The sequence below is a fragment of the Anthonomus grandis genome, chromosome 4 (genome assembly GCF_022605725.1).
Source record: "Anthonomus grandis grandis chromosome 4, icAntGran1.3, whole genome shotgun sequence".
In the NCBI taxonomy this organism is placed as follows: Eukaryota; Metazoa; Arthropoda; class Insecta; order Coleoptera; family Curculionidae; genus Anthonomus; species Anthonomus grandis.
In genome coordinates, this window is record NC_065549.1 from 42,294,089 (window position 1) to 42,315,999 (window position 21,911).

A 21,911-nucleotide genomic window follows, 5' to 3' on the forward strand; every position below is an offset into this window, starting at 1 on the left:
CAACGCCGTGAATATCAAACTGTACTTCGTCATTTCGGAATGGCCATAACGCATGATGGTCTTTGGAAATGCGTGGAAGGTTAGCGAATCTTTCGGAATTATGGTCAGCCGAGTATTTAAGGAGACGAGTCGCTGCTGGAAGACAGATGATAGTTTAGTTCAGTTCGGAATATTGGAGCGATATTTAAATCGAACATAGATTATAGTAAACTATTCACAATGTAAATAAATAATACTAGTTGACGTAAGTGATCGTGTTTAGTAATGTAAGTGCCTCAGTTTATTATTTTTAGACGTCAAGTATTTTAATTCATATCTTGTCGAATAGTAAAAACGCTACAATATACTAAAAACGGCTGTTAATAAAACTTTAAATGACGTCAGTACTACAATAGAATAATTAGATAGGTGTTTAATTTGGGTAATCTGTTGTATATGCCTTTGTTATTTGGAAATATCTTACCTTCTTCAAAATCGAATACTGTTCATCCTTAACAGTAAAGTTGGCAACAGTGGTAATATCCGGATAAGATAAAATATTTTTATCAGTTTTCACTAATGCAAAAGCGTGAGATGATGATAAAATTACTGACAGTTCATTATTAATAGGACCATTATAAACAATCAAAAGAGGATAACCACTTTGAACTGCCACACTTTTAGTATCCTTAACCGTTATGATGTTTGGCTAAAAATAAAAAAGTTTTTTGAAAAATGTACTGTTCGGGATCAATAAATGATTAAGTACTTACGTTAAGCCGAGGAAACTGACTAATTGCAGAGTTAATAAATGGTAACAATGGTTGTTCGCTAGCTATTTCAGTAACCATAATATTGTTTATATATTGATCCGAAAAGTTGGTAATTGCTAACTGAACTGCTACCGCAATGCCAGTTTCAATTTTCTAAAAAAAAGAAATCATTTGTTATATTTTGTATTATGATTTTATGGAAAAATACTAACAGAATATTCCATGTTGTTTAGTGGAACATATTCCACCGAATCTATATAGGTTTTCTTTTTTTCGGTTTCTAATGGGATTGATTGCATTCCAATAAGTTGTATGCCATCAGTCGATATAATCTTGGTTGCATAGTCATAATTTACTTTCAAATCAGTTTTTTCGCCTGGAAATAGTTTTTGGTCTATGCAAACCTTTTGGATCGTTTTTGGGACTTGAATTTCTTGATCACGTTCTCCACCCTTAATAATACAATATTTGTAAGTTAAGATTAACAGAGAAGGAAATTAGCTAACTAATTAACAGAAAAAATCTCATCTTTTTGAGTAGACAACTTGAGGCATAACGCATTGTAAATTATAACATACCTTTAAAAGATGTTGCTGAATCATAGATTCCAAAAACATAGTCCAACGATTATTCCATTGTATTACTGCCGAAGAACCATCTTCTGTAAGGGTAAGATTTTTGATGGCTTTAAACAACCCCGAGTACTTGTGGCCTCGATGTTGAAATTCATTATAAACATCGCTGCCCGACAACAATACATTTTCTTCGGAAAGTTCCAAATCGCTTGGTTCTACCATAAACTGCTCATTAGCTTGCGGAAACGTCATTTTACCAGTCATAATAATATCTTTATTTGATGTTATTTCAAATTCTCCCGAACCTTTTTGTACCATTGCGTGAAGAGGTACGGATCCTACAATAAATTCATATTTTAAAAGCGAGTGCGAGAGTTTGATGAAGAACGAATTCCAAAAAGGATTTGTTATCCACCAGTTTATAATGGAATTGCTAGATCCCATCTAGACTTTATCTTTCAAAGTCGAACTAAGTAATGTGCATATAAAAGAAGCAACTGGATCAAAAGTAATAAATTTAATGGTTAAATATGCCAAGAGTAAGGGCATACAATAACAAAAAAATCAAGTGTATTTTAAAGTAAGACATTTATTTTTAAATAGAATTATATGTAACTACTGTGATGATAGAGAACTGAGAAGTTCAATTTTTGAGCAATGATACCAGGAAAACAAAACATAGTGGTTTGATTCCAAACCATATTAATTTGGTTTTGTATTATTAGAGTGCATTGAAAACTTGGGCTCTCTTATAAAAATAAGCCCTTACATTAAGTAATATTATGTAATTATTCTTTTAGATAAAAGAACTGCTTACCTATTTTAGGGATAGTTAGGACTTTCCTAAAATGCAAGTTTTCAAAGAGAATTTCCTTATGTCCGCTACTAATGTTAGATATCAGCTGATAGGCAATATTCTATAACGAAAATCCTGATTACCCTGTTTCGAAAAAGAAAAATCTGACATTATATCATGGAAAATTACTTACTAAATAAAAACTTGCTGGTAGAATAATATTATCGTCTAGTTGGTGACCAACACATTCCCTAAATTCTTCACTATTTAATGTCACTTGCATATCAATTATACTGAATAAGGAGTGCAATTTATCTTCTAGACCAGTTCTCCACGATTCACTGTGATTCCAGTGAGCCAGAGGAGCCAGAGAAGGAGTACCTCTGCCAACAGGATACTCTAGCCTCGGATAAATATTTGCTATGGATAAGTCCATGCCAGCTAGGTACATTCTAAAAAAAAATATTTTTACTATAAAATTTCTTTAAAAAAACTATCGTAATAGTTAGAATATCAAAATTAAAGTGTTTGTGTATTGACTATTAAATTTATTCAAGCGATTGAGGTGAATCCTCATATTAGTACCAGAAGAATCTCTTTACGAGGAAATATTCAAAATTTGACATGAAAATATTCAAGTATTAAAAGATCGAGACCTGCAACGGAGTTATTGTAAGCATGAGAACAACACCTTTAAACATTCTTCTCGGGCTACCGAAATTTTTAGTCTGGATTAAAAAGAAGGCCATGGCGAAAAAGGATGAACGATAGTGGAGAAAGCAGCAATGTTCACTTAGGACAAGATCATATGACGATCAGTGTCAGGATGTGTAAGAACATACCAATTCTTACATCCATATGTACTACAGAAAGTGGCAAACTAAGGTTAAAGAAAGGCTTTTAGGAGAAAAATCCAGACAACAATAGCCAACGAATCAAATCAAGGAATGGTTTCCAGGCCTGATACAAAGATGGTTCATGGATAAAAAGTACCAATTTGGCCGGAGCCGTAGTGTACAGGATGAAAACGAATTCAGGGGAAATGCTTTTCCCTAGCGAAACACATCACAGTTTTCCAAGCGAAGGTGTTTGCTATACTTGAAGTAGCAACCAAACGGGAAGCCTTGGAAGGTAACGAGCGCATTTGTGTCTACTCTAATAGTCAAGCTGCCTTCAAGGCGATCCAGGAACCCAGGGACAGCTTAGAGCTAGCTCAGGAGTGTAGAAACGCATTGGAAAGACTTGAAAGAATTCTCAGTAACCTGATTTGTAGCTTTAAGCTGGTTCAAAAATTCGAATATAAATGTTTTACTTAAATTTTGCAGGTAAAGAAAAATAAATTTTGCGGAAAAAATCCCAGAATAAAGGGCTTACCTGACTGGCTCGAATGGATGTCCTGCAAGGTCTTGCACTGTTTGTCCGGTAACATAAATGCCCAAAAGGGCTCTGCGGCGACACGTCAAAGTACGTGTCAATCAACGAGAAAACGTTTTTGCGATCACAATTGACTTGACCGGGCGATTGATTCAGTACGAATACCATACTCCGCGCACTCACGCTTCAGCCTCGATGCCGTAGGGATTTTTTTTAAAATGCGCACAAGTTTAAAATTCTAGTAATTTTAGTTAATGGCAAAAATAAATGTATGAAAACGCAACAAAATGATCTGGGAAAAGAAAGGAAAAATTGGAATAGAACAGAAGAATGTAGTCAGTAAAAGTTACTAATCTTGACTGTTCTAAAGTAGGGCGACTGCTAACAAGGAGCCGACAGGGCATCAAAGACTTGGTGAGGTACATGTTCTTGGTATAAGAAAAACACCTTCTTGGTATATTGCGGCACAGGGAAGGAATCTTCATACCATATATTAGGAATTTACGATAAGTGGAGTTGCCTGAGAAAGAAAATGTTTGGAGCAACGACCCTCCAAAGGGAAGATCTTAAAAATCTGGACTGGGACAAAATGCAAGCCTTTATTAAAAGGATGAGCCGATTCAATGGAGACCGTGCATTGGGAGTGAAGGCATAGGAGTGAGTGATTCTGGGGTTAGCGAAAAAGGACTTTTAGGTTGAATTGCGAAGCTCTAGCTCCCACACCCTTACCACTACTACTACTACAACCTAAAGTAATTTTTTTTCAATTGATGCGGACAAAATATCATCAGGCCATTTCTTTTTTAATTAAGAACATAAATCGTTTTCATGTATGATGCTCCACCACATTATTTTGGTATAATAGTTCGTGATTATTTAAACACACTTATCCAGACCGATGGATCTGAATAAGCGTGTATCAAAATCTTATTCGTCTGATTTAATCCCTCGGGACTGAAGAATTTCCTTTAAGGTTATTTAAAGTAATTAGTTTACTCCGTTCCTGTTCCGATTGTTAACATGCAGCAACTAAAATAGTAAGTTATAGATTGTTGCCACGAAATACAGAATAAAGAATGAATATTCTATGTAGTTAGAAAGTCAATGCGATTAATGCATCATCCGTATAGTATGATTATTTGGAATAATGTATTGAGATGAATGGAAGACTCTCTCTCTCTTTTGTTCTCTTACTCTGGAGAGAGTATGGTGACATCATGTCTCAATTGAAGTTTTCTGCATACTATGACCAATGATCTCTTTGGTTTAATCCACCCAGCGCGTCGAATACCTTACTCTTGGTTCGTTTACCAATGATTGTCCCCTCCACCATAAGTTTTTCAAGCAAGATTAAGGAGTTTAATAATTTCAGTTTGTTGCATTGAAATATTGAAGAGTCTTTCTATGTTTAAATAAATTTTATTGTTAAGTTACGTGCCTTGGCCAGTCTGCGTTTGATTTTTCCATCAAAGCCGCCTTTGTCTATGATAAGTAATCCTAAATAGTCAAATTTCTCAATCTCAGGTTTACGGTCTATTCTCTGCTGATCCTATCCAACTTTTTCATGATTTCCGCGAGTTCTTCCGAACGAGGTAGTATTAAGGTATCATCTGCATATTATCTGAGGTTAGTAATTAATTTCTTTCCTATGGTTAATCCCCCTCGCCAGCCTTGGAGACTTTTCTTATTTTATACTCTCCCGTATATATTAAAGAGTATCAACGATGTAATACACCACACTTTAGACTAATTACACTTTAGACTTAGCTTATCATCATATGTTGTGGTATTGCCATGTTTTCTAAGATAAGCCACAAATTCTTCCACATCTACAGTGTCAAATGCCTTGCTGTAGTCGAGAAAACACGAATAGGTTTTTACATTGTATTCACATTACATTCATCTGCTTTTTCTATTATTTGTTTTACATTAAGAATTTGTTCCCTTGTTTGTCGAGAATTATGTGGAGCTAAAAAAGGTTTTAAGCGGTCGTTTATCTTATGAAGCAGAATTTTGCTTGCATGTGACATAAGCGCTCTTGTTCTGTAGTTTCTGCGGCATATACACCGATTTACACCATTCTTTTGGCTATACTCAAGCTTACCAGATGTTAACACACAGTTTGTAGATTACATCAACACCAGTCTCGCCCATAGTTTTTAATGTTTTGATGGGTATGCCATCATAACCAGGCGATTTGTTGTTTTTTAAAAGGCTTATGGCCTTTAGTGTAGAAAACTCTCTTCGGGTACTGGTAATCCTTGACTAGGCTTCAAGAGAGTCAAAATCTTTAGAAGTTGGTAGTCATAGCCGCATATCGCATCAAGTCAAGCTTAAGTGTTTTTATATAGGGTTGAAGTTGATCTCCATGTATATTTCTTTATAATGTTTCCTATGTGGTCATCATTCTTGGTATTCCGTCTTTGAGTATTGAAATCGCCCGTTATAACTAGCATGTCCTTTTGCAGTGTGTTCGAAATGACTCTTTCTAGTTATTCGTATTCAACTTCCGCTTCATCATCTGAGCGATCAATTGTTGGCTAATATGCCTGGACAATTTGAAGTTTAACTGGTTTGAAGTTAAATGATATCCTGATTAATCTATCGGTGATGACCTCGTAGCCTTCTACATATTTGGTGTACTTCTTGTTAACCAAAAATGCGACTCAATTTCTTCCAGTATCATTTGCTCCTGATATGTAGATAGTGGGGTCAGATGTGTTGAAATGACCATTCCTTTCTAATATGTCTATGAGATCCCGCGTATTGATAAGTTTTCTCTGCAGATCTCTCTTTTAAGTCTGGAGATTTTCGGTTTGGATGAGGTCTCGAACGTTCCATAGATGAATCTGATTTCGAAGATGATAGTTACTTCTTCCAGTCGTGGTTCCTGCCTGGGTTGTCTGGTTGCTCACATCCTCAGGCTCAGTCGCATTTCACACTAACCGACACGGAATCGACTAAGAGCCGGTTGGTGGTCAGATTTTAGAGCGTATATGGAGCGTGAATAAATTCTAATTTGAACAGTTTTTTTCTATAACGAAATAATATTAATATTCAGACAATTAGTAGTAGTAGTAGTAGTAAGGGTGGGGGAGCTAGAGCTCGACAAGTAGGCCTGAACAGTCCCTATTCGTCAACCCCAGAATCATCCACCCCTACTCCTCCACTTCCAATGCGCTGTCTTCACTAAGTCGGCCCGTCCTTTTAATAAAGGCTTGCACGTTGTCCCAGTCCAGATCTTTAAGATCTTCCCGTTGGAGTGTCATTGCTCCGAAAGTTTTCCTTCTCAGGCGATTCCACCTATCACAGATGCCTAGTATGTGGTATGAAGTTTCCTCCCCTGTACCGCAATTCGGACAGAGTGGGTTTTTTCTTATTTCAAGAAGGTGTAGCATACTGTATATACAAGTATACCTGTTTAGACTGTTATGCCCAGGCAGGTTTTCCACCAAGTCTTTGATACTTTGTTGGGTCTTTCTTAGTAGTGGCCTTGCTTTAGAGCCGTCATGGTCTGGTATCATTTCCTTGGCCTGTCTACGTACTTGTGTCGTTCTCCAATTCTTCTTTGTTTTTTCCCAGGCCCAGTTATTAAGTGTCTGGAAGATTTGTTTTTTGCTAAGACCGAGACAAGGTTCGGGGCCTACGAAGGGGTTGACGGAACCTTTTCTTACCAGTTCGTCGGCTCGCTCATTGCCCTCGACACCTTGCTGTCCTGGGACCCAGTCTCACTTTCCTGTGTGCTGCAACCTTTCCAATGCGTCTCTGCATTCCTGAACTAGCGCTGAGCTGACCCTGGGTTTCTGAATCGCCTTGAGGGCAGCTTGACTATCGGAATAGATGCAAATCCCCCCGTTACCTTCCAATGCCTCTCGTTTGTTTACTACTTCGAGTATAGCAAACATCTCCGCTGGGAAAACTGTGGTGTGTTTCCCTAGCGGGAAGGATTCCCCTGTGTTCGTTTCCATCCTGTATACTCCGGCTCCGGCTGAATTGGTGCTTTTCGTCCATGATCTATCTGTGTACCGGGGCTGGAAACCACTTGGCTCTCTGATTTGGTTGGCCGACCATTCTTCCCTTGTCGGGATTTCGACTTGAAACCCCTTCTTTAACCTTAGTTTGCCACTTTCTGTAGTGCCTCTGGATGTTAGAATTCTTACACATTCTGAGAGCAATTGTCCTATGGCCTTTTCCTAAGTGAACATTGCGCCACCTCCGCTATCCTTCATCCTGTTATGCGCCGCCAAGGCCTCCCTCTCAATCAAGACTGGGAGGTCCGGTATCTCAAGAAGAATATTTAGTAGTGCCGCAGGTGTTGTTCTCATAGCTCCAGTAATTCCCAAGCAGACCAGTCTTTTAAGTCTGGTCAGCTTTTGGGCGTTGATGACCTTCAATACGGCTGGCCACCATACCACGGATCCATATGAGATCCTCGGTCGTATGACTGCAGTATAAAGCCATCGGAGAACGTGGGGTTTTAGACCCCATCTTGTACCTATTGTTCGCCGTAATTGCTATATTAGGGCTGATGCCTTATTTACTGCCGCTTCTACGTAAGTTTTAAATGTGAGCTTGCTATCTAAAGTAAGTCCCAAGTATTTGACCTGCTGCCTTAAAGTTAGGCGAGTCTGACACATAATGAGAGGTTTAAAGCCTGTCAAATCCCACCTCTAAGTAAAAAGAATTTATTCTCGACCCAAACTAGACCAGTTTTACTTGAAAGTGTCCACGTCTAATAATGCAACTTTAAGTCTCAACAAAAATTCTTATATGTACTATGAAAGTTATAGGCCCTTCAGACCTAACCCTAGCTACGTAGAATTTGTTGTTAATGCATTTTCTAAGGCAATAAATTGCTTTAATTTTTTTTCCCGAAAACGAAGCAGGAAACAATATAAAATAAAATACGTAAACCCCAGAACATATTATACATACGTGTTTTTTTTTCTTCCTTCAATATGAAGCAAATAATGATAATAATCTTTTTATATAGCAAAGGAAAAATGTATGCTTAAAATCTTGAACCTAAATAATCCTTGTAACTATCACTTTATTACTATTTTCATTTTTGTTTAGAATATTAGAAAAATGTTAATAAATGGTATAAGATACTTACTTTCCTAAGGCAGTCAGCAAAAACTCAATACCACTTTTGCATCCTCTTTGAGTAAGTGGTATATTGGTGCATCCACTTTTTAAAGATCGCTTCAAAATAGCTTGAAGTAAACCATGTGGCGCAATCTCAATTAGAATCGAGTCCTTAGGAATGTGCTTCATTCCTTCTTCGAAATATACTGAACTCAATAAATTGTTTGTGTGATAGTCGGGAGACGAATGCTGAGCCAGTTCAGTGTTCCAATTTTCTTCTAAATTAGAAGTAGAGACCCATTTAGAAGATCTCTTTACTGGATGCGGAATAACTTGTTTGAGATACTTAAGTAATAGAGGTGCCGCTGGTTTAATATATTTACTGTGGTAAGCAATACCAGCTACATTAACCAGGCGGGCAAAGATTCCCTCTGATTGTAATTGACCTACAAACTTTTCCATATCTTCACGTGGTCCAGAAAGAGTGGCGCTATCTGGCCCGTTGTGACAAGCCACTTCGATCGTGGGTGGAAGTTTGGACTTAATTGTGTTATAGCCAACACCTAAAATAAATAATTTGATAAAAAACGAGAAACAAATGTGTTCTAGAAAAGTGCTAAGATCTTTTTTTTTTAAAGTTGGTTTATGTATAACAGAAAAATAAAGTAAATTCTTTATTTTTATTAAGACTTAAGAATTTACTTAACGTTCATTTGGATGCCATGTATGATACACATTGTGCAATAGTATTTATAAGACTAGACTCTATAGCGAGAAAAGACGGCTGTTTTGCTGTTTTTTAAAAAGTTAGAAATTCATATAATTTACTTAATAATGTCTGAACTTTACTGTTCGTGGCAATGGCCCATACACGGGAATTTATATACGCCGTGTAAAACAACTGGAATAGCCTTATTTATATACAGGCTACAACCCTCTCTGGGGGAACTGTCACCTTGTCGTCGATGAGAGGGCTCAGTAACCTACAGCCAGGGAGCAATGCCGGCGGTAGCATAGCTACCGGTAAGGCCACCCATGCCGGTAAGGTCTCGAAGTGCTGAAGGTGAAGCTAAGAAAGTTCCTACGCAGCGTCTGATCCAGAGTGGACGGCTGCAAACAGCGTCTGTTCACCATGTCAGGAGCGACTGATATTCACATCTTCCAACCCGTTTAGCCAACGTGGAAGATTATGGCTAAAAACCCCCGTAAACCATGATGGATTTTAAAACAAACGAAATAGTACCCCAGATGGGTAGATCATCGCATGACAAATCCCACACCAGTAACAAGGTCAGCCTCAAGGATTCTGGGGGAGGCAAAAATTCATCCTCTCCACTCTTAATACAGAACAAATTTAAACTTCACCTAGCCACCTATAATATTCGAACAATGAGATCAACCGAACATCTGGAAGAATATCGAAAAGATATAGCGTCCAAATAATTCAAGTATATGCCCCTACAAGCTCTGCATCCGATGATGAGATAGAGAGATTCTACGATGTACTGTTTGAACTCCTTCTTCAAAAAATCAGAAAAGAGACGTTGAACATGGAGAAGGCCGAACTCAAATACGAAAAACGAGATCGACTACGTACTAACCAATAAAAAGCTTACTATAAAAGACGTTTCGGCTGAAATGTCTGCAAAAATGTTTTCTATCATAATATGTTTCAATGCAATAACGTACCAAATAACAGAAGCACATTTTTAGATTTAGTATTTTCTGATTTTCATAATGTTAATATTTCAGCTGCTGTTGAGTGCATTTTTAGTAATAGTTTGTACCACGTTTCTTATCATATTAATATTCAAACTGACTCATCTTCACTAATGCTTGATGAATTTTATTTCGATTTTCGCAATGCCGTTTCGCAACTTTGGGGTTATTAACTTTCATTTGGCGGCTATCGATTGGAGTATGAATTTTAATGGGTTGAATGTTGATGGTGCTGCGGGTAAGTTAAATGATATTTTACAGGATTGCCTTGATTTGTATGTTCCTAAAAAGAGTCTAAGGTCTTCATCTTTTCCTAAGTGGTTTAGTCCTTTACTTAAAGACATAATTTGTAAAAAGAAGGCTGCACACAGGAAATATACCTCTACTCCCTCATCTGACTCTTATGCTCGTTTTTCTACCCTTAGATCTCGATGTAAAGTAGAACACGATCATTGCTTTAGTGAATATATTGGTAAAGTCGAGAGGTCAGTGGTGGATGATAGTATTTTGGAGGTTTGTCAATGACAAAAGAAAGAGCAATGCATTTCCAAATTCGATGTTTTTGGACCAGGAAATGGCAGAGTCTAGGGAAGCAATTACTGATTTGTTTGCAAAGTTTTTTGCTACAGTTTACGACAAATCTACTTATCCCATTCCTGATTCTCTTGACTTTGGTTAGCAGAATATTATTGTTGGACGCTTCACTCTCTCGGAGGTATTTTCTAAGATCCAGAAATTACCTAACAAGTTTATCTGTGGGTCGGGTAATATATTTAATGTCTTTTTAAAGAACTGTATTTATACAATTAGTAGGCCTCTCCAGATGATCTTTAATATGTCTTTACAGGACTCTTCACTCACAGAGACCTTCCCAGAAGCTTGGAAGCACAGTTTTATCATGCCGATGTTTAAGGCTGGCAATAGGGGGGATATTGCCAATTATCGTGGAGTATGTATTAAAAACTCATTGGCCAAATTGTTTGATAGTTTGATTTGCGGTCAGCTAACATGGCAATGCAAAGGAATCATTAGTGAAAAACAATCAGGATTCTCTTCTGGGAAATCCACAACGTGTGAAGGTGCATGGCTGTACTTCTGCCCCTAATAATGTAGTCTCAGGGGTTCCTCATGCATCTCACTGTGCCCCTCTACTCTTCAAACTATTTCTGAATGATATTGTTAATGTGATCAATCATAGTTCTGTGTGTATGTGTGCTGATAACCTGAAGCTATACATGCAGATTAAGCAGTTGAATGATATAGCCAAACTTCAGGAAGACCTTGTTGCTTTGTGTGAGTGGTCCGTGATGAACGGATTGAGGCTCAATATTTCCAAGTGTTGCTACATATCATTTTATAGAGGTTCGAAGAGATTCAATTCTACATATAGTATCCTTGGTGAGTCCTTGCAGTATGTGAATGTAGTCAAGGATTTGGGCGTGTGGTTCGATGAGCATCTGAGATTTGTTAATCATATCTCTAAAATAACTTTAAAGGGACTAAGAGTGTTGGGTGCTGTAAACAGGTATATTTCATATCTCTCTCTGCAAGCCTATAGACTCCTTTATGTCTCACTGGTTAGATCTAATCTTGAATTCTCTTCAGTAGTGTGGTCTCCTCTATATCAGAATTCAATAGATATGATTGAGAGAGTGCAAGATGGATTTTTACGGTGTGCTGCATTTAGAATGGGCTTTGACGAGTAACATCGTGAGGACATGAGAGTAAGACTTAACCTGGATACATTGGCCAAAAGGCGTGTGAACGCTGATCTTTGTTTTGTCTTTAAGCTGTTAGTTGTAAGTTAATGGCATGATTAATGCTCCTGACCTTCTTTCTAAAGTGGGTCTCAATGTTCCAAATAGAACTGAATATGGCCGTCATTCTCCCATCGATAGACCTCTGAGTGTCTTAAACGCTCATAACATTGATTTATGTAGTAGTTAACTGTCTGTTTTTAGGAATAGCCTGAGCAGACTATGGCTGTAATGGTGTCAACTCAGTTCTTAATATATAAAATTGCTTCCTAAATTTTCAGATTTGTCTCCACAGGATCTGAATTTTATTTTTGAACTGTGGTTAAATTTTTCTACTTTTATCAGAAATGAGCGATTCACCAACCTGTATATAAATGTGAATGTCTATTCGGATTGTAACCATCACGCCTAAACTGTGCTACGAAATAATACGAAAATGAGCCACTTTTGTGTTTTTGACCAAGGAAGGTTATAGGCATGGTTTTAATTGCGGATTCGTGACCGATTTTTCAAAAACATTACGCGAATGTTAAACAATTGAGATATATGATTGATCTCGCGCATCGTGCTATCGGTCCTTTGCTCTGTGTCGTCATTCCGTACTACTTACACAAAGTTAATAATTCATTCTGTTATTCCACGCGAGCAGAGCTACTGATTTAGGTTAGTTTCTTTTATTTATAAAAATGCTCGTATAGGTAATTACCCAGTCAACAACTTAACTTACCAAGTTAACAAAATCAGAGCTCTGATTTTGTTGTAATGAGATTAAGCTAGAAATGCTTCCAAATATTTTAAGAAAATCATGAAATCATAACATGTTGCCTACCTATGGCAGCCATCATTCCGGGAATAAGCTCAGCTTCTAAGGAAGCTCTTCCTCTACAATAGGCCGCTAAAATCATTTGTTCAGCTGTAACGCAACCGTCAGCGTAAGCACATCCAAGTTCACCGACTGAGTGACCGATAATTCCATCTGGTACTATGCCAACTGCTTTTAACACATCTGTTAAAGCGATCTTAAAAAAAAGAACATTTTAACTGTGCTTAACTTGAATGACACAAAAAATTAAGAAAACAATACCTGGATAGCAGCAATTCCAACAAACGCATGTAAAATATTATCAAAAATTGCTTTGTCTTGTGACGATATGATATTTATCAAGTCAACACCTTTTGGTATTAAAATGTCGTGACACTTCTGAATTGCCGAAGCGAACACGGGAAGTTTCATTAAGTCTCCGACCATACCGTTCCACTGAGATCCCATTCCGGAAAAAACGAACCAAATTTGTCGTTTTGTTCCTTGATGATACTAAAATTTAGAAAAATATTACTCTAAGACTAAGTTCTTTCAAAAGGAGAGTTATAACTCACTTCAATTTCCTGTTTAGGCTCCTGAGATCCTACCAAAGTGTAACCTCGGTACAAGTGGCCCAAAATCGACTTTGCAAACAGGTCTTGCGAAAGCTGAATGTATTCGGCCTGATCAGCTTTATGACTTACCTAAATGAAAATATGCCTAAATTTTTGTTTTTTTTTCACTGTTACTGGTGCAGTTTTACTGTTTCAAAAATAAGCAAATTTGATTTCCAAAATATGTGGTAATATTTTGTTTAACTACCTGTTCCAAAATGTCTTTAATTCCTTCTTCAGTTCTGGTAGAAGCAACCACTAACTTAGGAATTTCTTCCGTTTTAATAATTTTGTTCTTGGGATTCGCTTTTAGAAGCAAATGACCATAATATGAATCAAGCCCCAAAGCGTTTACTGCAGCATATGTTGGATTCCATTTTCTGAAAACAGAAAACTAATTTTAGTTACTAATTGTAGTTGGATTACTCATCTTGCATAGAGTATTATATATTGGATATTTTTTCATTGCTATAATTTTAATTGATGACGGTACGAGTCAATAATATTATCTCTGACACCTTCTTGACTATTGCTGGGTTGGGACACGGCTGCATTTTATTTATCCTTCTTTTCAAAACATAGTGATTACATTATTAGGGAGATTGTTGAAAAGTGGAAGAATGGCATTCCTGTTGGCGGCAGAAGAATTAATTAGCTACGGTAGGCGGATAATACCCTGAACATATCAAAAGGCGACCACGAACTTATTTATTGCAAACGCTAGATAAACACAGCAGATGGTACGGATTGCATTTAAACATGCCGCACATGTATTTGGCACCTAGGCCCACGCCATTGCCTAATTTCAAGCCAATCAGGTACGAGGTACGAAATCCGTGTACGGAATTGAAAGTTAGTTGTCACATTTTGTGATAGACTGTGTTTCTTTTTAGGTCTTTTTTCGACAGTTTCCCCACTTGCTGGACGACCCAATGGCCTTTTCTTGCTTCCCCTTGTCATGCCAATTTTCTTTCGGTTTAATAAACGTTTTAAAAACTACTTTCGTGATCGCTATATACAAAAATAGATATATATGAAAATAGATATTATGCGCGAACTCGGAACTAATATAAAAAAAGTCACTAAATTCTTCCTTTTTTTTAATAAGTGAAATATAAAAAATATATATAATAATTGTAAAAAATTGATCAAAAAGAAAATATTATTGTTTTGGAAACATCGATGTATCTTTCGCATTGCTACAAGGTAGAACAACAAACAAAAACATAACTAAATAATTACTTGCAAATGTTATGAGAAGTCTCATTTAATAATTTTACTTTATATTTTTCTGGTGATATTATTTAAATTGAGATGGCAAATTTATTGCATCATCCATGGCCTCGAGAAATCAGTCACCTCGTATTTACAGCTAATGCACAACTAAAGCGACTATTACATTCTGTACGCGTGATTGGCATTGGCACCAATTTCCATTCCATACGCGGATTTCGCACTTCGTACCTGATTTTAAAATTGACCAATAGCGTGGGCCTAGGTGCCAAATACATGTAAAGTCCAGTTTAGAGATCCATTAGAATCTTTGATGATCGCAGATGCCGCACTAACTAGTCCGTGCGCCTATGTCATATTTATTGTCGCATGATATACATGTTTAAATTTCAAAATTTTATATTGTTTATCTATGAAATCATTTTAAATATACGTAAAACCCCATGTTTTATACTATTTTTTATTTTTCTTTCGAAAATGTCCATTTTTACAAAGAAAATAATATAAAAAAATTGACCGCAGGCTAAAATCCAAGCATCTTACAAAATATTTTAAACACTTCTATCACTCACAGACTTGTCACCTCTTTTTAGCCAGTCTATTAAACAAAGATAAAACACTTGCGGTCTGGCGATTCCTACTTAAGGCTGTGCAAGTAATTGTGTATCTCTCTATCCCACTGATTTTAAGGATTACGGGGCCGTACCCAGATAAATTTTTGGACTCTTTTTATATTACTTTCGACGTGTTTTTAAATAGATCTTTAAGGATGGGTCTATCGCCTTTAATAGTTGGGAGGGGGGTCATGTAAGGTTATTATTATTTGATGGGTTTTGCCGGTTTTGTTTTTTACACGTTTATGAAAGTAAAGAATTTAGAATTTGGCATGTATTCGTCTAAATTTTTTGCAGTTTTTACTGTGAGAAAGTGTGTTTGTGGATTTGTTTTGGTATTATATCTAAAGACCTTAAAAAGTTTCGACCCTGCGAAAATAGGCAGGAAAATTGGGCAAATGAAGAGGAAAGTGTTTGTGCGTGGGTGCACAAGAAAGACAATATAATTTGTAATGAAAACAATAAGAGTGATCTGGACAGTGATTTAGACTAACATAGTTCTGATAGTTCATTTTCTAGTGTTGAGGAAGCAAGGGAAGTAGAAGCTACAGGGGAAAATCAAGCAGTTTTAAAACGTAATTGTTTATGTACAGACGCCAAACAAATTTATCTAATGATCCTCAGTTCACAAATGATTGCAAGTGCTTATTGCCAAGTTGCTAGTGCAAAAAACAGCGTTTTTAACAGGGATACCCTATAGTACTATATGTAAAAAAAGGGATTAAATTTAAAAAAAAGGGAAAAACAAAAAAAGGAAATATATAAAATTTGAAGACATACATTTTACCCTTTTGTGTCAAAAAGTAAATATTTAATGCCTTAATCCACAGATTAAATGGACCCCACTGATGGCGCTAAAAACTAAACTTATTAAATTAAAATTTTTGGTTAAATTCATTTAACGTACTTAAATCTTATATTTAAATTAAATATTATCTTGCTATCAACTATCCTGAATTTCTAACTTAATAAAACTAAACCCAAAAATCCCGAATAATAAAGTTTTAAATACAAATAAATTTTAAGGCCGGACCTGTGCAACTTTTATGCTTGAGTGGCTGTGAGTGAGGTCAGAGGTTTAACAAAATAGTACGTGGGCGCATGTAGTTAAATTTTACGAATCAAAAGTATAAATTCTTTAAAAAATGCTTAAAACATTTATTTATTTAATGGAATAATTAAATATCGTTTAAAATATTACTTTATGACTTTTTCCACATAAAATTTTTCGATTTAAACATGCATGTCATGTGACAATACAAGCAACATAGGCACACGGACTATTCGCGGCACATCAAAGATTCTTATAGATCTCTGAACTGAACTATACAGAATGTTTAAATGCGTACGGTCTGGAAACCAATAATTCAAAGGGTAAAGTAATTATTGTTGACCATGCTAATAACAACAGCCCTAGGCATTACAAATATCGCCGCTTATCAAGTGGTCAATCACTTAAATATCTTTGATCTGTCGTCACCATAGATTGCGAAACTGAAATCCGTACGCGTATCACCATGGTACGAAACACAAGAACGAAACTGACTCGTATCTGGAACGACACTTCCATCAAAATTAATATGAAACTCAGACTTATATAAACTCTCATTTTCTCCATAGTAACTTATGCAGCAAAGAGGCGGACAATCAAAATGGCAGACCGTCGTAGAAGTGACACTCCACGAATGTAGTGCTAAAGAAGCATGCTCCGAATTGAATGGACGGCGTACCGCATCAACAAATCAATTTTAAGATAATTGCGAATTAAAACCAGACTATCTGCTTATGTCAACCAGCAATATTTAAAATACTTTAAACACATTGCCAAAAGATCAGAGGCAATGAAGGAGCTCATTATAGAAGAAAAAGTTATTATAAAAGATAAAAGATTAAGTCTACCGTCGCGATGGGTAGACCAAATAAAAAATCTGAAAGGAGAGAGCCTGTAAGTAAGATGCGATACACCATGCCCACAATAGAGAATCCTGGAGCCAAACGATCGAGGGTCTTACTATACGGCTCCACCTCTCCGAGGAATTTACGGACGACGAACGAGCGAATGATTTAATTTAATCCAAAGAGAGTTCTTTATACCTGGAAGTTACATACCTATTTTTATTAACAATTTTCACAGATCCATCTACAAGTCCTTGAATATTGGTATTCGGTTTCTCATGCTGAATTGTAGCAGGTATAATGCCCTGTTCCATAGCAATCAATACTTTAGCCACCGAAAACATTGCGGAGGATGCCTCACTATGCCCCGTGTTGGTTTTAACAGAGCCGACTAAAAGAGGATCTTTGCGATTTTTACAATATACTTGCTGGAGAGCTGTTAGTTCCCTTTCATCTGTAACCTGTAAGCAAGAAAAATAAGTTATATCTCAGTAGTTTTCGTGACATAAGATTTTTCTCTGCACCACCAATGTTGAATTGAGGTCATAGAAAAAATACTAAGATGTCCTTAGAAAACCATCGATTATGGCAGCTCCATAAATACCGGGATTGCTGATGTTTAGTTGCTATGAAAAGGTATGCATATTTTAGCGTTTTTTCCCGTACATTAGATGTGAATTTAAACAATCGAAAATAGTCAATATTTTATTTACACACTTCACTACAAAAGCACAATCACTCAGGTCTACTAGAGATTTTTATTTTTACGGTTTTTATTTACAACTATTTAAATCTCGCACCAATATTCCAAACTACTACTTCACAGAACTGCAACTATCAGTGATGCGACTCCTTATCTACTCGGCAGAACGCTGTTCCGAAAGAGTCCCGCTAAACTTCGAGACGTCGTGCGGTCTACTACTTATGTCGTTCCGGAATGCCGGAATTCTCGGTGTTTACAATATCGTTAAACTGTCCCCTCCCTAAGCTCATTTCGCCCTGAGTGCTTATTCAACTTTGGGGTTAGACCGATGCAGCTCTTGATTTTTTTCAGAACTGATCAGAACTGATATCTCTGGTTTTTGTCGGTAGCATCATATAGATTAATACGTTTCGTTTCATACGATCGCTGGCATCTTGAATGTAAATGCGCACTGGATCATGAATGACATCTATTTCTCTACGCAGCTCATTGACGTAGACTTCTCCGGCAATATCGGTTCCTTTCATGGGTAGCCGTTCAATAAGTCAGCGGAAACAAATGAAATCTATCCCATGCTCTTTGGTGGCTAGAGACTACTTTGGCCGAATATCGATTAATGGTTCTATTCATTCGTAATGCAGTAGTTCTCGCTTTCTTGATTCCAGGCGTCATACAGATGTTCTGAAACAAACTGAATTTAAAATTTCGTCCTTAATTAGAATGTACTTCCAAAGGTATACCAAATTGGCAGATCCATTATTTTATTAAGGCGTCGGCGATAGTACAAGTTTCCTGGTAGGAGGGTACATCTAAACCCATTTGCTGACGTAGTCCATCACGACCATGATGTACTTATTCTCTGGTTCTGATTCAGAAAAGGGAACAATGTTAATGACAGCCCCTTCAAAGAAATTTCCCATGTTGTACTGACGTATCAAAGTTTTGTGCCTTTTTTGCGACCCATTACCGCATATACGCCATTTCCTACAACAGTCCCTTATGGAACAACGATTTGCTTTCTTTCCTCTTTGTCATCGTGGTCGACTATTTTCCACCACAAAAGTCTATCATCCAAAATGAAAGACTTCGATTGTGCCCAATATGAGTTGAAATTAGAAGCATACTTTGCAACTTCTTCCTAAGTTAGCTTCTTTCCTTTCTTTATCCAGGTATAGACTATCTACATATCGGGATCATCCTCTTGGTCTCTTATAAGATCCCTATTTTGCAAAATATCGGCGGCGATAGTGGTTCTTAACAACTGAACATCTTTCCCTTCTTCTCGCAGATAATATTTGCAGTTCTCTGGATAAGGTCTTCTTGATAAATACTTCTTGATACAGACTCTTCTTGGATATGCTAGCGTCGATGTCCAATATAAATATTCCTTCAATTCGTTGTCAGAGCCTCTTTTAGGTGATCAAAAGTTTCCTGACAGTCTTGGGACTATTGAAATTTTTATTCTGCTTTGGTCAACCTGGTGAATAGTTTTGCTATGTTGACAAATTCCTGTGCATAACATCAGTAGCAAGTGCATAATCCCAAGAAGCTGTGTAGTTCATGCTTATTTTTGGAAACCGGCCAATCTTTGACAGTCTGGACCTTTGCCTTGTCAACCGCAACTCCTTAACTCTAAACGACGTGACCCAAATACTGCACTGCACCTTTGAAATAGATGACATTTCTTTAAGGTCAACCTTAGACCAGAATCTCGTAGCCTCAGGAATAGGTCTTCTAGATTTTTCATGGTGTCCATAAGCAGTTTTCCTTTCACAATATTGTCATCAAAGTAAACTAGATAATTTTTCCAGGGCAGTTCTCTTAAAATCGTTTCCATTAACCAAAAGTGGCAGGAGTATTGCACAGTTCCTATGGCATCACGTTAAATTACCATAATCCAGTACATTGAATAAAATCTTTTTTCAATCTTCAGGGACCAACTTAACTTACCAGTATCCACTGTTCAGATCTAGCGAGGAAAAGATCTTCGATCCAACCAGGGTATCCAAAGTATCATTAATGCGAGAAAGAGTATAATAAAAACGTCTTGTTATCGATGGACCAAATGCTTCAGCCTCTTCTTTCGTCTGATACTTCTTAGATCGGTGCCCGACGAAGATACCAGCTCTTCTAATTCTTTCGGAATATTTTCCCGGTTGACATTCATAGCCGCAACTTCTCGAAGTATTGTTGAAACTGCAGAGCAGTGTCTCTCTCCGCGGCCTTCGCAATAACACAGGATAATTATTGAGTTTCATTACACCTAGAGTATTTCTTTCAACACGTACAAGAGTTTTTTCGGACTGCTCTCCCTGGACCAACAGCATCGTCATGCATTACAGATTTAAACATGACTATTTCACCGTCCATGGTCTTTGGTCCGTTCCCTCCTAAACGATCCCGCTTCGCTCTGATATCAAAGTTTCCTTCGGTAGTAGGACTGAAATACTGTACTTAATGTAAAACTACTTTCTTAAGTCCGTCCAGATGATCTCTTTATCCTGAATCTCAGCCACTATCACCAGATGCTCAAATGTGGCTTTTTCTGTGATGAACGTGGCGTTTCCGACTTTCTCTAGTTTTGCAGTTGGCGGGAGTGGAACTAGCGTCTTCTGGATAGTGTCTTCTTATGTGACTTCCTTCACCATATTTCCAACACTCCAACTTCCGGTCCTGGCGGCTATGTCCTCCAATCGTCTACCTTATCATCTTCTTGATTCCTTAAAGTTGTTCTCTCCTGGAATCACTTGCCGAATACGATCCTGACCCATATTCGTGTTTTTGGCATTTGAATTCAAGGAGCCGTATTAATGAATCTACTAGCTTAGGTGGATGTGCTAGTATCAAGACCTTCCCCACTTCACCTTCGCGGAATTCATCCAGGAATGCTTAAACTGCCAAACGTTCCATGATTTTTTTCTGGAAATGCCACTCGAACCAAACGGGTAATATCAGCTTCAAATTTTTGCAAGGACTCCCCAGACTTTCGGCACCGATTTTTCAACTGCGTAAGGTAGACATGTTCCAATCATGAATGGTTGGTTGGTTGTTCAAGGGACATTCTTTAAAGGAAGGTAGCAGCATCTCCTCTCAAAGGGTATTCTCTTAAGGGCAATCTCCTTTTCCCTGCATGACCATTTGCTTGTCTGTTGTCACTTCAATCTCACGCTAATAAATATTTCATGATGTATTACCATCGAATTGAGGACCGATTTCGTATTCCCACAAAACTTCGTTCTTATCATCCACTGATGAAGGCCTACCAGGCAGCTCATTGATAGTGGTGACGTCCAATGCTGCGATTCTATTTTGAACTTTCTGAATCCTGTCCCCCACTAATGAGAGAATCTGCTTTTTGAGTAACGAAGATTTTTCTAGAATGTCTTCTTTAAATTCGCTTTTCTAATTGGCATTGTTTTCGAAAATATTTTTATCCAACCTGGCATAATCCCCTCTTAGTGTGGTAGATTTTTTTTGCAACTTCACTTGCTGATTGCAACATTTGACCGATATATTTCTGTTCACTATTATTTATTTCCACCTTTTATGTCCAGTTGACTGGCTTTTTATCGTTCGTTAGGCGTGAATTAAAAGAATCGCTGCGCAAAAATGGTCAACTCATTTATTTACACTACACTACTAAACAATCACTTATTATAACTATACAGATCGTGTTATCGTGAGCTACGTATTACCCAAAATAATGGCAACACCGCTTGGTTGTGGCTTGCAGGCGGCGGAATTTTTCGTTTTTATTTTTTGAACCGGGAGTCAGCAGACCTCACTTTGCTGTGTTACTGCACGTTGCATTAATAATTTTTGAGCGTTATTTTCGTGTTTTTTTCACTATGGCTGTTTATACCCCTTCCGAAAGAGTTTAACTAATTGTTGTTGGTTTTATGGAGGCAATTCGGCAGTACAATGTAGAGATTTGTTTTCAGTGACATTTGAGAATAGACCGATTCCTTGTGCAAAAACGGTTTTAAAC

General features: G+C 37.2%; 1 protein-coding gene across 1 annotated transcript in view; it reads right to left on the reverse strand.

The window, feature by feature from the left end:
• The window catches only part of LOC126734800 (fatty acid synthase-like), a 51,658-nt gene that overhangs the window by 21,675 nt on the left and 8,072 nt on the right, over window positions 1-21,911 (reverse strand). Inside the window, exons 7-18 of the mRNA XM_050438538.1 lie at window positions 17,434-17,681; window positions 13,686-13,857; window positions 13,439-13,567; window positions 13,146-13,376; window positions 12,891-13,080; window positions 8,614-9,148; window positions 2,317-2,575; window positions 2,145-2,244; window positions 1,331-1,665; window positions 965-1,204; window positions 753-905; window positions 464-688 (exon numbers count right to left, since the gene is read on the reverse strand). Coding sequence (XP_050294495.1) covers window positions 464-688; window positions 753-905; window positions 965-1,204; window positions 1,331-1,665; window positions 2,145-2,244; window positions 2,317-2,575; window positions 8,614-9,148; window positions 12,891-13,080; window positions 13,146-13,376; window positions 13,439-13,567; window positions 13,686-13,857; window positions 17,434-17,681 — 2,817 coding nt within the window. The remainder of the gene's footprint in view (window positions 1-463; window positions 689-752; window positions 906-964; window positions 1,205-1,330; window positions 1,666-2,144; window positions 2,245-2,316; window positions 2,576-8,613; window positions 9,149-12,890; window positions 13,081-13,145; window positions 13,377-13,438; window positions 13,568-13,685; window positions 13,858-17,433; window positions 17,682-21,911) is intronic.